At 44.3% G+C, this 14,303-nt stretch overlaps 1 protein-coding gene across 1 annotated transcript in view; it reads right to left on the bottom strand.

Annotated features, from left to right (window-relative positions):
• CACNA2D3 (calcium voltage-gated channel auxiliary subunit alpha2delta 3) overlaps window positions 1-14,303 on the bottom strand; it is a 650,216-nt gene that overhangs the window by 101,171 nt on the left and 534,742 nt on the right. The window contains exons 24-27 of the mRNA XM_063121610.1: window positions 13,563-13,656; window positions 12,642-12,737; window positions 10,513-10,634; window positions 9,418-9,498 (exon numbers count right to left, since the gene is read on the bottom strand). Of these exons, the coding sequence (XP_062977680.1) occupies window positions 9,418-9,498; window positions 10,513-10,634; window positions 12,642-12,737; window positions 13,563-13,656 (393 nt within the window). The remainder of the gene's footprint in view (window positions 1-9,417; window positions 9,499-10,512; window positions 10,635-12,641; window positions 12,738-13,562; window positions 13,657-14,303) is intronic.

Below are 14,303 nucleotides of genomic sequence, written 5' to 3'. Positions count from 1 at the left end.
ACCACCACCACATCATGCCCCACATGTACACGTGCCCACATTTGCAGGCCCTGAGCCAAAGAGATTGCCCATTCCGTGCCTGCTTAGCACAGGGATGGGCAACCCGTGTGAGAAGGGAGAGCTAGCAAAAAAAACGTGTAGACTCGGGTCAAGGAAAGCACGAGTTGTTTCCTGACTTCTTAGTTGAAGAGGGTGACTTTAGCACTGGATAGGCTATCCTGAACTCTATTTCTTTTGGGATGAAGTGCAGTTTATATGTTATTGCAATAATTACATTAATTAGAATAAAATAACGACTGTCTGCAGAGCTGGCTGAGCTCTAGAGTTCCAGCTAGAGGCCCTTCATGCTGCCCTTCATGGAAGATTTCTTTACATTTCTGGAGCACAAAATGTGTCCTACCCATGTCCATTTCTGGGTGATATGGATTGGAGAAATCCCACTGAAAATCCTATGGCAGAGCAGATTTCTCGCACAGCAATAAAGTGGCTGTCCTAAAATCATGCAGCAAGATTCTCAGCTAGGCAGGGTTTTGAACAAAGGTTTCCTCAGTTGTAGCCTGACACTTTATCCACTCCACCAAACTAGTACTTGACTGTTCTAGGAGCCACATAATGGAGATAGGTAGTTTTGGAGAGTCTGAATTAAATCACATTTTAAAAATTATTCTATGATGTCTATGTTATGGTTTTACTGCGGTGCAGCTCTGTAGACACATATTGTCGAATGAACATTACTGAATGGGAGCGTTCGGACAATCATATCTCAGTTTAATAAGCTGAGATATGAACAAAACCGTTTACCCTTTGCTCTTGCCTTTGCTCAAGTCACCAAACAAAGACGTCTTCAATGGACAATAGTTTCTTATTTCATCCAAATTGGATGCAATCCATCATAGAATCCAGGAAACTATGTTAAACAGCTTCAGAATAAGTCAGATATTAATCCATAGTTGGAAGCTGGTTTAATATCATGGAAATGTACTTATTTAACTTGGTTAAATAAGTTCTGGCGATGCTCCACTTCTCCCCCCCCCCCAAGGCTTGAAAACATCACTTCACTTGCCCATTGAAGCTTTTAAAAGCCTCTTTGTGTGGAGGTGGGGGAGGGGGTTAGCTTTGACTTCAGCTGCTTATGCATTCTAAGCTGTAGAAGAACATTGAAGTTTGATTTGTATTGCTTCCAAGCACTTTGAGCTGGGCAAACTTAACCAAAGTGATTACACATTTGGGGGATATCACTAGTGAGTTGTGACATCACTACTCTGACTGCCAGTGGTCTCCCAATATCTCCAGAATGAAATATGCTACCTCCCCCTGGAGATCCTTGGGACTGAACCTGAGATCTTCTGCACACCTTGACTACATTTCCATGACTATAACTCCAGTAAACTGGAGATTTGAACAAGCCTTTTACCCAACTACACACTCCTAAGCTCCTCCCTTCACATGAGTCAGCAAACCAACCAGGAAGACTTCAATTAGCGATAATTTCCCATTTCATACAACCCTAGAAACAATGGTTTACAGCTTCAGAATATGCCATGATATTAAACCAGCTTCCAAGTGATGTTCTCAAGACTTGTGGAAAAAGAAGTGGAGCACCCCAGAATTTATTTAACCAAGTTCTGGGAAGCTGCCTAAAACCCAAGCAGACAGTAGCAGAAGCAAAGGCTTTCATTAGAGGCTCTGCTAGCTATTGCTCTAGCCTATAGATTCATGATGTCTTTAGCCTATAGTGAAACGTTAGAGACAAAAAGACTTCTTCTCAGATGACTCAGTGCTTTTCTAGGTGAGGCTAGAAAAGCCACTACTTCTACTGCCAAATTTCCTTTCTTGCCTTTCTACCACATAACCTCTAGGTGGCACTGTAGTATAGTGGAACTAGGTGGAACAATGCAACTCCACTGGTGGAGAGTTGTACTTTGGTTTGTGATTCCAAAAAAGACTGTAATTTCCCTGCCCACCCCCGCCCCAGAAACCGTAAAAGTGGTTGGAAAACACAACAGTGAAACTGGAGGATGGCGACATCAGCTAAAACATCTGCAAACAAGGAATGGTGAGTGCACAACAAATGCCTCATCTAGAAAAGTCCTCCGTATCAGTAAAAATTACAGGGATTGGGGATCTTACTCTTCACTGTTATTGTCACAACCATCTAAGCTTTTACAAGGTAAGTGTGAAGGGGAACCTCTGAATGTCAAAGGAGAGAGCTCTAGAGTAAATAGCACCTAAACTGGTCATGGAGCCCCCCAAAGGATAGGGAAGTCAAACAGTGTTTGATGTGAGGTGTTCATCTTTCTCCCAGGTGGGCTTACCAGCATAAGGACTCAGTTACATATTGAATAACATCTCAGCTTTCTTGGTTCCTGCCTTGGAATTGCTAAATTGGCTGGATGTCTGTATAATAACAATAAAAGTTGTGGCCTTATGTATCCCAACCTTGGAGTATGTGTGGTGATTTTCGGTCTTCCCTCCTTCAATACCCCCACTCTGAGCAGAACTTATACTTTCTGACTTTCTGCTTTTAAAAACTTCTGTGTATTAAGTAAAGCCATAATGCACTGCCATAACACTATATTTACAAATTCAGCCCATGGATACCACCACAAACAACTATTTGCAGCAATGATGTTTACTAACATTTCAAATGTCAGCAGACATGCTGGGGTGGGGGGAGGATTCTAATCATTTAAATTCACAAATACAACGTTATCATTTTGCAACATGAGATATTTAATGCTTAACTGCAGAAACTTAGATGAAAGGCACCATTTGCTGTGTATTCTGCGAGAACCGCAAATTATCTTCCACAATTGCATGCAAGTAACTTCCAAATGCATTGCAGATTATTTTTAGATACTCCCTGTATACCAAATTACGGAAGTCCCTACAGGAATGCCCTTTATTTGTAGAGCACTGCCATGGCCATCTGCTGCTAAAATACTGAAATTATCTGCATGGGCTCATTTTATTTTATTTCTCAATTAAAAAGGCTGAAAGCAGTTTTCTAAGACTTGATGTTGAGAATGTAAATACTTTTTATTGTTTTCAGGTGTAGAAACATGTTCTAGTATATATTCCTGCTAAAGGCAAAGAGCTTTTCGAAAGAAACTGCCTATACTGTTTTATGTTTAGGAGTTATATATGAATAGACTGGCGTATTGTGTATCATTTTTCACTGAGGTAAAGTAACAAATATTATATTCTCATGTGCTATGTATACAAAGAAACACATAAATTCAGGGCCAAACTGAGGTAGATGCAACTGCATGAAAGCATAAATAGCAGCAGTGGGGAATCTCAAGACCATGGGGCCGGGCCGGCCCAAGACATTTTGCTGCCTGAGGCACTGGACAAGATGGCACCCCCTCCCATTCCATATACAAAATCTGTCTGGGCAAGCAGATGAATCTGTCTTCAGCACTAATGATGAGACAATGTCCTCCAGCCGCAGAGTAGGCTGCAAGGCACACAGCTCTCTCCTATAACATGTTGCTGCTGCTCTCCCCCTAACCATCTGAGGCAACAGCGTCACCCTGCCTAATGGCAGAGCCAGCCCTGCCATAAGGAGCGGTTGGGAAGAGGGAGTGTAACATTTTCTCTCCCCGCCATGGTCATGACAAAGAATGCCTCTTGGAAGCTGCCGTTTGCATTGCAAGGGAAGACTCCATGGCACCAATGGGAGCTTTCTTGGAAATGCAAATGGAAGCTTTAGAGAGGAGATTATGGTTGGGATCATAGCAAACTCCACCCCCTCGTCCCAAGGCTGCTCAGTCTTTCCTGGGGCTGCTATTTACATAACAAAAAACCCATGCACATTAATTTTAATTAACATCATCTCCAGTTTGGCCCCGAGCCATTCAGACCATAATTCCTTCTTCCTATTCCACTTTCAAACAAGTTGCTACTTTCTTTGCGGCCGTTCCCCCAAACAAGCACCACTTACTGTACCCATGTGATCATGCAGCCAGGTGGGGGAAGATCTGAGTGAATGAACTCTTACATTGAGACAGTGGCAGCCGCGGCCATTATCACAACTGCCATCCTTTCAGCCACTGCAATCATGAAGTTGACTGCAGTTCTCCAAGGATTAGATGGACAGATTTTCCATGAACATACAGAACTGCGATTTCAGGAGTTGGACTGCAGGTCACTCAACCAGTACTGCTCTGGAATACTTGTCCTTATCTGCTGAACTTCGGTGATTTGGAAGCTGTGCTGACTTTCTTCAAGAAGGGGAAGGGGAGAAAGAGAGATAAGGAGGGATTGGGAGATGCTTGCTTGAGCAGAGAGTGGGAAGCACCTTCCTGGGGTAAAAGAGTCTTAGAAATCCAGAAACTTCTAATGCTCCTTTTATCCCTATGCTCAGAATTTCATAACTGAAATAAAATCAATGACCTCAAGCGTGCCAATCACATTTGGGGAATAGGTTTTGGAGGTGCCAGCTAGCGGGAGAAGAAAAAATAATGGCTTTCTAGTACCTAGGGTGACATATGGAAAGGAGGACAGGGCTCCTGTATCTTTAACAGTTGTATAGAAAGGGGAATTTCAGCAGGTGTCATTTGTATGCATGCAGCACCAGATGAAATCCTCTCTTTGTCACAACAGTTAAAGCTGCAGGAGCCCTGCCCTCTTTTGTACCTGGTCACTCTAGCTATATTTTATTTATTTATTTATTTATTTATGGATTTTTATGCCGCCATTCAGCCAAAAAAGGCTCTCACGGCGGCTTACAACAGTATTTCTTGACAGTCCCTGCCCACAGGCTTACAATCTAAAAGACATGACACAAAAGGAAAGGGGATTGGGAGGGAGGAGGAGGAGGAGGAGGGGGAAAAGGAAAGCAAATTCAGGCACTACAATCTTAGTTGCAAAGTTCAGCAGTTACAGTTGACAGCAGGAGGGAGGGGGCTCTCAGCTGGAGCTGGACCCAGGCACGGTGGAGAGGTGCCTGGCTGCTGCTTCCTCCCTCAGATATATTCCTGCAGCTTTAACTGTTGTGATGAAGAGGGGATTTCACCAGGTGCTGCATGCATACAAACGACACCTGCTGAAATTCCCTTTTCTGCACAACTGTTAAAGATACCGGAGCCCTGTCTTCCTTTCCATATGGTCACCCTATTTCTGGTGGGAGGCGGGGGGGGGGGAGAGAAGTGATTCTTTCTTATATAGATGGGAAACAATTTCTCTCCCTGAAGCCTCAGAAGTCATATTTTCAACCTTTCCCTGATGATCTTATTTATTTATTTATTTATTTATTTATTTATTACATTTTTATACAGCCCAATAGCCGAAGCTCTCTGAGCAGTTCTACAATTCAGTCAAAAAGACAAAGAACCTCACTGAGGTGGTCCAAAGTTCAGCATGTCAGCAGGCTGTGGTAAGCTAGAATTTTGGGAACAGCAAGCTTTTCCCTATATTACTTTGGTATTAGGGGTAAAAAAAATATTTTTTCCCTCCCAGTTGAGTTCTGACACAAATATCAGTGGGGTGGTGATGGTGGAGTGGGGCGTTGAGAGCTTTAAAAGGTCTAGAAGAGGGGAAGGCAACTTGGTGCCCCTCCAGATATAACTCCCATCAGACCCAGACAGCATGACCAGGGGTCAAGCATGATAGATGTTGTAGTCCACAACATCATCTGCAGGAAGCTGGGTTGCTTACCCCTGTTCTAGAAATTTCAGGTACTCCATAAAGGCAGGACTCTGTTCCAATCCTGCTCAAAAGGTTTTGATTGAGTTGCATACCTGACTGAGAGTGTGTTATTAGGTGCTTGATAAACTGACTAAATATCATTGCACATTCTTGTGGCATATGAGTGTGGCCAAGCACAGAGTTTGGGAATCTCTGAAATAGACAGTAAATGTACTAAAGGAATAGCGCTTATTTTTGTTTCATTGCATGAGATGCCTTCTTTAAATATCTGGTTGTTTCATCAAGGTTTTTGTTGTTGTTGCTGTTTCAGTAAAAAAACCAACACCACTGTCTTATGAACATATTTGCAAGCCAGGATAATTTCAATACGTTTTTAAGATGTATGTAAATTTCAACCAATGAAGGAACATTTGCATATAACACATGTCTCACATTTCAGAAAGTGTGAAAGTAACATTATACTTAGTGAATGTGAGACATTTTAAAGAGCAAGAGAGACCACTGAGCATTAATTGTATATTAGCAGATGCTATGGTTATCTTTCACTGAAGATAGCACGCTGACCATCTGGTTTGAATGTCATCAAACACTTTCCTTTCATAATGGAAAAGGTTACAGCAGAAAATAGTTTATTAAGAGTTTAAGTGGCTTGGGAGAACAACAGGTGTTCTTACCACAATGCCCATTACTTCAAACTGTTTTCTGAGTTCTCTGAAATCTAGGAAGCCCAGTTGCAGGGAAAAATAAGTGAAAATTGAAATTAAAAACAGGGTAAATGGTAAGTTTACTTAGGAGCCCTTAGCGTGGGACTTTGTAAAAAGCTTTTTGAAAGTCAAGGTATATAATGTCTATCAGATTATTTACCCCGATCTACATTTTATTGACATTCCCAAAGGATTCTTAAACACCAGTTCTGGTTCTTTCACAACAAGGCTTATTTACATGCTATTGCTGGTTTTTTCATTCCAGGCAAAATGTGAAAAAGAAATCGTCTTCTGCCTTATGCTTTTATGTTGAATATCTTTCTGAGGGGGTATTCTCTTTCTACGACTATTTCATATTCTCTACTTGAATCAGAAATTCAATTTCTGATAATCTCTATTATCCAGATAGAGGCAGCTGCCTCAGGCAGCACCCCTAAGCTAGCTTGCTGTCCTAGGGCTGGTGCCAGACTATTTTGTGCCCTAAGCAAGGCGAGCTACTTGCACACACACACCCAAATTGGGTGGAAGTCCGAACATGTGCGCCCAGCCATCTGGAATTCACCAGGACGAGACAGAGAGAAAGAGAAAGGGGAAATGGGAATAGAGAGATCTCTCCCTGCCTTGGCCCCTTGCAGGGCAGGGAGGAATGGAGAAAGAAGGGGGGGGAATGGGGATACAGAGAGAGATCTGCCTGCCTTGGCACCTTGCAGGGCAGGGAGGAAAAGGAAAGGAGAGAGAGAGAGAGAGAGAGAGAGAGAGAGAGAGAGAGAGAGAGAGAGAGAGAGAGAGAGAAAGAAGGGGCTTGCAGAAAGAGAGAGGGGGAAAGAGGTAACCAAGAGGGGGACAGCACAGGAGAGGAAGATCGTGTGGTTCCCTCACCCCTCCTGGATAACCAACACAGCAGCTGCCAACTTACCTTAACCCCGCTGGTGCTGCTGCTTCAGCCCCCGCTTCTCCTCCAGGCCACGCTGCCCGCTGCTGTGCCTACCTGCAACTAGCTCCAAGGCCAGGCCAGGCCAGGGCTTCAAAGGTGGACCGGGTCCAAATCGGCCTCCCGTGTGCAGGACGTCTGCTGCGACCTGCTGCCCGCTCTTTTGAGGATTGCCATGGGAGGGACTGGAGGCTGCATTCCGGAAGTCCAGGAATGCAGCCCCCAACCCCTTTCAGGGCTGACGGAGGCCTTCCCCTTGGCCTTCTCCAGAGCCAGCACCATAGCGCTGGCCCAGGAGAAGCCTAGAGCGGCCCTGGGAGGACTGGAGGCTGCGATCCCGGAAGTCCAGGAACGCAGCCCCCAACCCCTTCCAGGGCCAACAGAGTCCCCTCGGTCTTCTCCAGGGCCAGCACCATTGCACTGGCCCAGGAGAAGCCTAGTGCAGCCCTGGGAGGACTGGAGTCTTCCCCTCGGCCTTCTCCAGGGCCAGGGCCATCGCAGCTCTGGGAGGGCGGCTTCCAGGTGGCTAGAGTGGCTCTGGGAGGGCGGCTTCTGGGCGGAAGTCCAAACGTGGAGCCACCCCACCCCACCCCACCCCAGCGTCCCTGGGTTCGCTTTGGCTGGGCGGGCATGGGGCGCCGTCTCGTCCACCCAGGCCCAGCTGAATCCTCGAGCCGGGCCGGCCTGGCTCACAGCCAACAACGCATGTGAGTGCTGCGCTGCGTGGCACCCGGTGCCCCTCTTAGTTTGGCGCTCTAGGCGGCTGCCTGAGTGGCCTCTATGGTAGCGCCGGCCCTGGCTGTCCTCATGTGTGGTGGAAGATACTACCCTGTCACCATTAGGGAAGGACGGAACCACCTCCATCCAGTTTCTCCGGGTGCTCAGTGAGCAGCTGTCTTCGCTCACCCCCAGCCCTTATCGGACCTGTCTGCAAACACCCGGCAGCAGTCCTTCCATGGTCCATTTAGTCCTGTAGTATTGTGTAAATGGCTACTTTACAGTTCCCATTTGCATAAAATTTGATTTATGGAAAAACACAAGCGGCAATTTTTACCTAAAATCGCAACTCACTGAAAGGAAGGATGGCTGCTGGGCACTCACAGAAAAGGCTGGGGGCTCACGCAGCTTGGCGAACGGGGGCAGCAGCCCAGTGAATGAGGTCCAGGGGCCCAGCATGGGGCAGTCTGTTGGACTCCCACACCCACTCGGGTGCTCGTGCCATTCCTAGTCACCAGTGCCTAACTGCCAGTCCTGATCGGCTTCTGTATATCGGACAGGAGGGATGCCATTTTTGTCCTATGCTTCAGACAGCAAAATGTCTTAGTCTGCCCCTGCAAAAAAAACCTCTTATCTGCTTTCTTTAGAATCCCTTCCATTTAATTTGCCCTCCCGCCTCACAATCCCACATACTTATTCCTCCCTCATTCAAATAATCCCAGGGTCAAAGTCACCACCCTGAACTTCCTTTTCCCTCAGCTCTCTCTCTCCGTAGTATTTTAGACTGGCATTTTCTCCCTCCTCCCTCCCTGCCACTTTTAGATGCCAGTTTTAATTCAAATAAATTTGTACTGTTAAATAAACTGTTTACGGTTTTATTTTGCTAGATGCTGTTTTATTTCTGCTGGCTAGGAAGCTTAATGTTTGAATTAAAACTATATTAAATCAATTCCTTTTTAAAGTGCCAAACCACTATTCCCTTTTAGTCCCCCCCCTCTCTCACACACACACTATTTTCTATGCATCTAGCTGCCAACCCAACTGCCTATATTGCTGTTTTCATGTTACATTTGCACCTAACTTCAAACACAGATATGACTCATGGCACTGCACCCAGGTTAATTAAAATGTATGGATTGTACAAAATACCTAAGACTGCCCACACTGTTTTTTTGTTTATTTATACTTACTGATCGGTTAATCCTAATTTGACCCCTACCAACATATACAAAGTTTTCTGTGTACAAGGCATTTGGGCCTGCAATGACCCAGACATTAAGTCATTAAATGGCACGTCATTGAACTTTCTTCAAAAACATTTTTTAAGTGTGAATTTTTACTGGAAGTCTAAGTAGCATGACAAAGCAAAGCCTGTTTACAACACTGATGTAGATAAGAAGCAGCAATTTTTACCTGCTACCACTGGGGATTTTCTGTCATCTAGAAGCTGAATGGCAGTACTTGCTGTTACCACATTGCTTTTGTTTGCCGTTGCTGCAATATTAAAAGAAAGAGCTATTCAAATTAAGATTCTAGTTCAGCACTAGTTGTTTCAACTACTGCTGGTGTGTTCCCACAGCAGCACAAAACAATAATAATCGCAAAGTGTTCCCATTATCTGGTCAGATAATTGAAGATAATTTAAGTGTCAACACCTACAGAATTAAGGCCTGTTCAGATGACACACTAAGCCGTGATTAGGCTGCTAATCCTTTTGCAGCAAATGGTTAGTGAGTTTAAACCATGGTTATGTAGACACCATGGTCAAGAACGGTTCAAACAACACACGAAGTCATGGTTCACATGACACACTTAGCCATAACGGTTAAACTACGTGACTTAGGCCTAATCTACACCAAGTAGGATATAGCACTATGAAAGTGGTATGGAAGCAGTATATGGTATGTGTCAATGGGCCCTAACAGCTGTCAGTGCATTTTAGTACCACTATAAAGCCTTTTATATACCCCTTTCATACTGTTTTCATAGTGCAATATCCTGCTTGGTGTAGATTAGGTCTTAGCGTGGTGTCTGAACAGGGTCTTAGTGAAATCAAACACGGTATAGGGCAGCCTTCCCCAGTCTGGTACACTCCAGGTGTTTTGGGACTTCAATTTCGATCAGCCCCAGCCAGGATGGCCAATGAACAGGAATGCTGGGAGTCAAACTCCAAAACATCTAGAGGGCACCAGGTTGGGGGAAGATTCAGCTAAAGGCCTCCTCTCCTGCCTGCTGCTTATCCCCTTACCTGCATTCATGCAACGAATGTCATACCTAGCCCTAACTACACTTGTTCCAAATCACACTCAACACACAGTTACACAGGCCATTTTTTAAAAAATACACTATGCAATAAAATGGAAAAAAATAGGTTACAGCTTGCAAACTATCATCACCTGAAGTATTACAATGCAAAAATTAATACTGGATACCAAATTTGGATTAACAGAGTGACTTTTTTTTAGTTTATGAATTAGCTGTGACTCAAAACTTAATTCCATGACAAACCTGTACTGAACGGGATGGAATAGACAAAACTTCCTGGGATCTGCTCAGCAGCTCTTCTGTACCAGAGTGGGAAATGATCAGCATTAAAAATATTCTCCTTGTCTTCAGCTGTCAAGAAGTCTCTTGAAACAGAAGGAAACATAAAATGTTCGCTGCTTTTTTGTGTTCCTTTGTGATCTACCTTCAGAAATTAAGTCATCTTTTGAATTTTCCCTAAACAGTTAACCATGGAATAATGTAAGCACTATTCTGCGTTTACAATACCATCTCAGGTAAGAATGCATTTGATAAACATGCTACACACATGTTGAGGGGGAAATGGAGGGAAAGGTGTGGGGAATCATTTTGAGCTAATACTTTTCAGATCCTTGTTTTACAAAAACGCCTTGGCCAGAATCCAATGAACTGCGCTATTAGTTCCATGTGCCCAAAGAGGCTTTGGGCTTGCTTTTCTCAAACAGCAACCCTCGAAGCCACCTGGCAAAGTCAGAGACTTTCAAGAGCATGGGGGTCTAATGTTTAAAGAAAAGGTTTTTTTAAAAAAGTCAAAACACCCCTGAAGCATGCTTTTAAAAATACCTCTTTGGATTCTGGCCATTCTGAATGAAGATTTTAATTTTCAGCTCGCTGTTTCTGATGGATTAAGTATAATTGGTAATCATTTGCCTTGGGAGATCCAAAGCAAACCTCCACCCGCAAAGAGGATAGACATAAGTTGCCATAAAAAGACCATAAGTCACAGTAAACCTGTTGAAACAGATTTGCCTTCACCGCATTGTAGAGCAGGCAGGTTCAACCTGAACTTAAATTAATCGCATTTATCTGCACGCATCCCAAAGGCGATTCCAAATGAATATCAAACCCCCTTCCTTACAAAACACTGGGTGGGGAAGAATGTCTGTGCAGCATTTTCCTTGCTCAACAATTCAGCGGTAATTTTTATTCCAGGTTTTACCATTTGGAACTGTAAATAAGAATAGAAATGTCACGAGCATTGAGGCAGGGGGGCTGGGAAAAGCGAGAGCCCTTGCTCGAATGCTAGTTGGCCAGATCAAGGCAAGCGCAGCACTGTTTCTGTTCTTAAGCATACTTTTAGCACTGACACCAGGATAGGGATGGGCGAATTCAGCGAGTGCTCATCCCATGGGCACTCACCTAGTCGCTGCTGATGTCCATCCCTGAGAGCCGAGCCGCGTGAGCCTCCGGCCAACACCCGCAAGGCTCAGAAGTGCTCGGCAACTGCCTGGCCTGGCCATGAATGCAGCGGGGGGGAAGTGTGCAATTTCCAGAGCCTCCGGAAAGTGTGTGTTTCCCTCCATGGTATTAATGGCGGCTGCCATTAGCATGGAAGGGGTAAATGTACACTTTACAGAGGCTCCGTAAATCACAAGTTCCAACCCCTGCTCCAATGGGGGCCTTAAAGTTCCTATTATTGCGAGGGTAAAGGATCACCCTTGAGTTAATAGGGCCTTTAAGGCCTCCATTGGTCCAGGAAGGGGGGAATGCATGGTTTCCGGAGCCTATGGAAAATGGGCATTTCCCCCGCTCCGTTAATGGGGGCCGCCATTAATGCAGCAGGAGGGGAAGGGTGCAATGCTGGAAGCCAGGGAGGGTGTTTGCCAGGTGCTTATGGAGCACTTATGGTCCATGCCCACACCGAGTGCATTGGAGTGGGTCTGTGAGTGCCGGACGTAGGGGGGATGTCCGCTGCCCTTGCGGACCTAGTCATGACATCCCAACACCAAGACCTATAAATTAGTGAACTGACTGCTGGTCTGAGTCAGTGTAAGGCTGTTCCTTATATCCAAGAGGATGTGAAAGGAATCAATCATAAACGTCTAACAGGACTCATAATATGGTGATGGACGTGAAATGCCACCAAACTTCTAAATGTTATAGTACAGGACAGCCTCCACATGTTTTGGACCACAACTCCCAGCATTCCTGACCATTGATCCTTCTTGCCTAACTTGAACTGGGTAGTAGAGGATTGATAGAAGGAAGGAAGGAAGGAAGGAAGGAAGGAAGGAAGGAAGGAAGGAAGGAAGGAAGGAGCAAGAAATGTTTTATAATTATGTGCATGTTTCTCTTATTTCTGCGTGGCCATCTTACACAGCCATACTACTTACTGATTAGTTAGTTGTTCTGGCCCCACAAACAAATTGACCCGAGAAAGACCTGTCCGAGTACCAAGAAAAGCAACTTCAACTCCTTTGTCTGAATTTCTGAAAGAGAGCATCAAGCATGGAAGAATAATATTTCTAGACTGTAAACTGTATATTTTGAGGCAAACCAGGACTGCAAAGTTAAGCAGTTAATAAATGGATTGATCAAGTGAACATTAAATTTTTCCCAGTTAATCAGTGGATGTGGGATTGAAAGGATACACTGTTGCATGGACAACATTGATGCATGTTTGCATGAATGATGTTGTGCAATATCAGAAATTCTGCTTGCTTACCACTTACCATCCATGCACCCACACTTTTCCTTTGTCTTTCAGTCCCAAATACAGATGGGGAGAATGGAGTGGCAGGGGCCAGCAAACATGTTCCATGTTGTCCTGGTCCTGTCTTGCTTTATGAAGCCTCTGAACCTTACTCTATTGCTAGAGGAATCCTAGTGTTCCCCTTCCCACTGTCAGAACACTAACAGGAAACTAGAATTCCTTTCAAAACACTGGAGTACTGGCAGCATTCTTGCTTCAGAGTGAAACTGTGCATGGTCGACATAAACTTGCCAGCAGTTGCTGCCATAGGCTTCCATGGGGCAGAAAAAAACTTGATAACTTTTAAACTGCTGCTCAGAACTTCACCAAACCAGTAAAAGGCACATCTCCTCGACAAGCCTAATTAAAATACATCCGTAGTTTCCTCCCCAAAATTTGGAATTCCACTGAAATAAATTGAGCAGACTTCTTAGGGCAAGTGAATTATTTGTGTGCATCAGATAATAATTGAACTGGGGTGAAATAAACACACACACACACACCTGCGCACATACACAAATACATTATTAAAGGAATCAGAAACAATATTTTGTTCACTTACTCTGATTTGTTTAGTGCAAGGCTGGTCCAATAAGCTTCTATTGGTGCACTCACCACTGCATCAAACAACACTTCCTGTATCAATTCTTTATCACCTATAAATTTTAAAGCATTAATAAAAAGCTTGTATGGAGCAGGATCAAGTAGATACCAAGCTGGATCCAGACTTAGTCATACTTAGGCCTTAGCTAGACTTAAGGATTATCCCAGGCAAATGGAGGGGTCGTCCCTGCCTGCTCCCGGGATCCTCTGTGTGTCATTTGGATGCACAGGGATGATCCGGGACAATCCTGGGATATAGGCCTGGTCTAGCCATGGCCATGGTCATTGAAATCAATGGAGCTTAAGTTATGACTAAGGTAATAATCAGGCTGTACTTTTTGGCTTTTCAATTTTGCATTTCAATATGTGAATTGGCTCATCATTGCAATGATGCCTGTGTTATCACTCACCAATGTTTAGCGAATGGCAGCAGTAATGCTAATGATCACCATCTGAACTTTTTTGCCTTTCAATCCCATCTGACATCACTGCTTACATCTGTCTCAGCACCCTCCCCCCATGTGCATATAGATTGGCTAATTTTAGGTTGATATTTCATGCATCTGAGGAAGTAGACAGGGTCCATGAAAGCTTATGCCTGAATAAATAAAAGTGTTAGTGTTGAAGGTGCAACAAGACTCTTTGTTGTTTTTAAATCCCCTTGATTTGAACGGGAGGATTCTAAATTTGGCTAAGTATG

Source organism: Elgaria multicarinata, chromosome 3 (genome assembly GCF_023053635.1).
Source record: "Elgaria multicarinata webbii isolate HBS135686 ecotype San Diego chromosome 3, rElgMul1.1.pri, whole genome shotgun sequence".
Taxonomy (NCBI): domain Eukaryota; kingdom Metazoa; phylum Chordata; class Lepidosauria; order Squamata; family Anguidae; genus Elgaria; species Elgaria multicarinata.
Note: the sequence above shows the minus strand (reverse complement) of the source record. Positions and strands in the feature narration are given on the sequence as shown.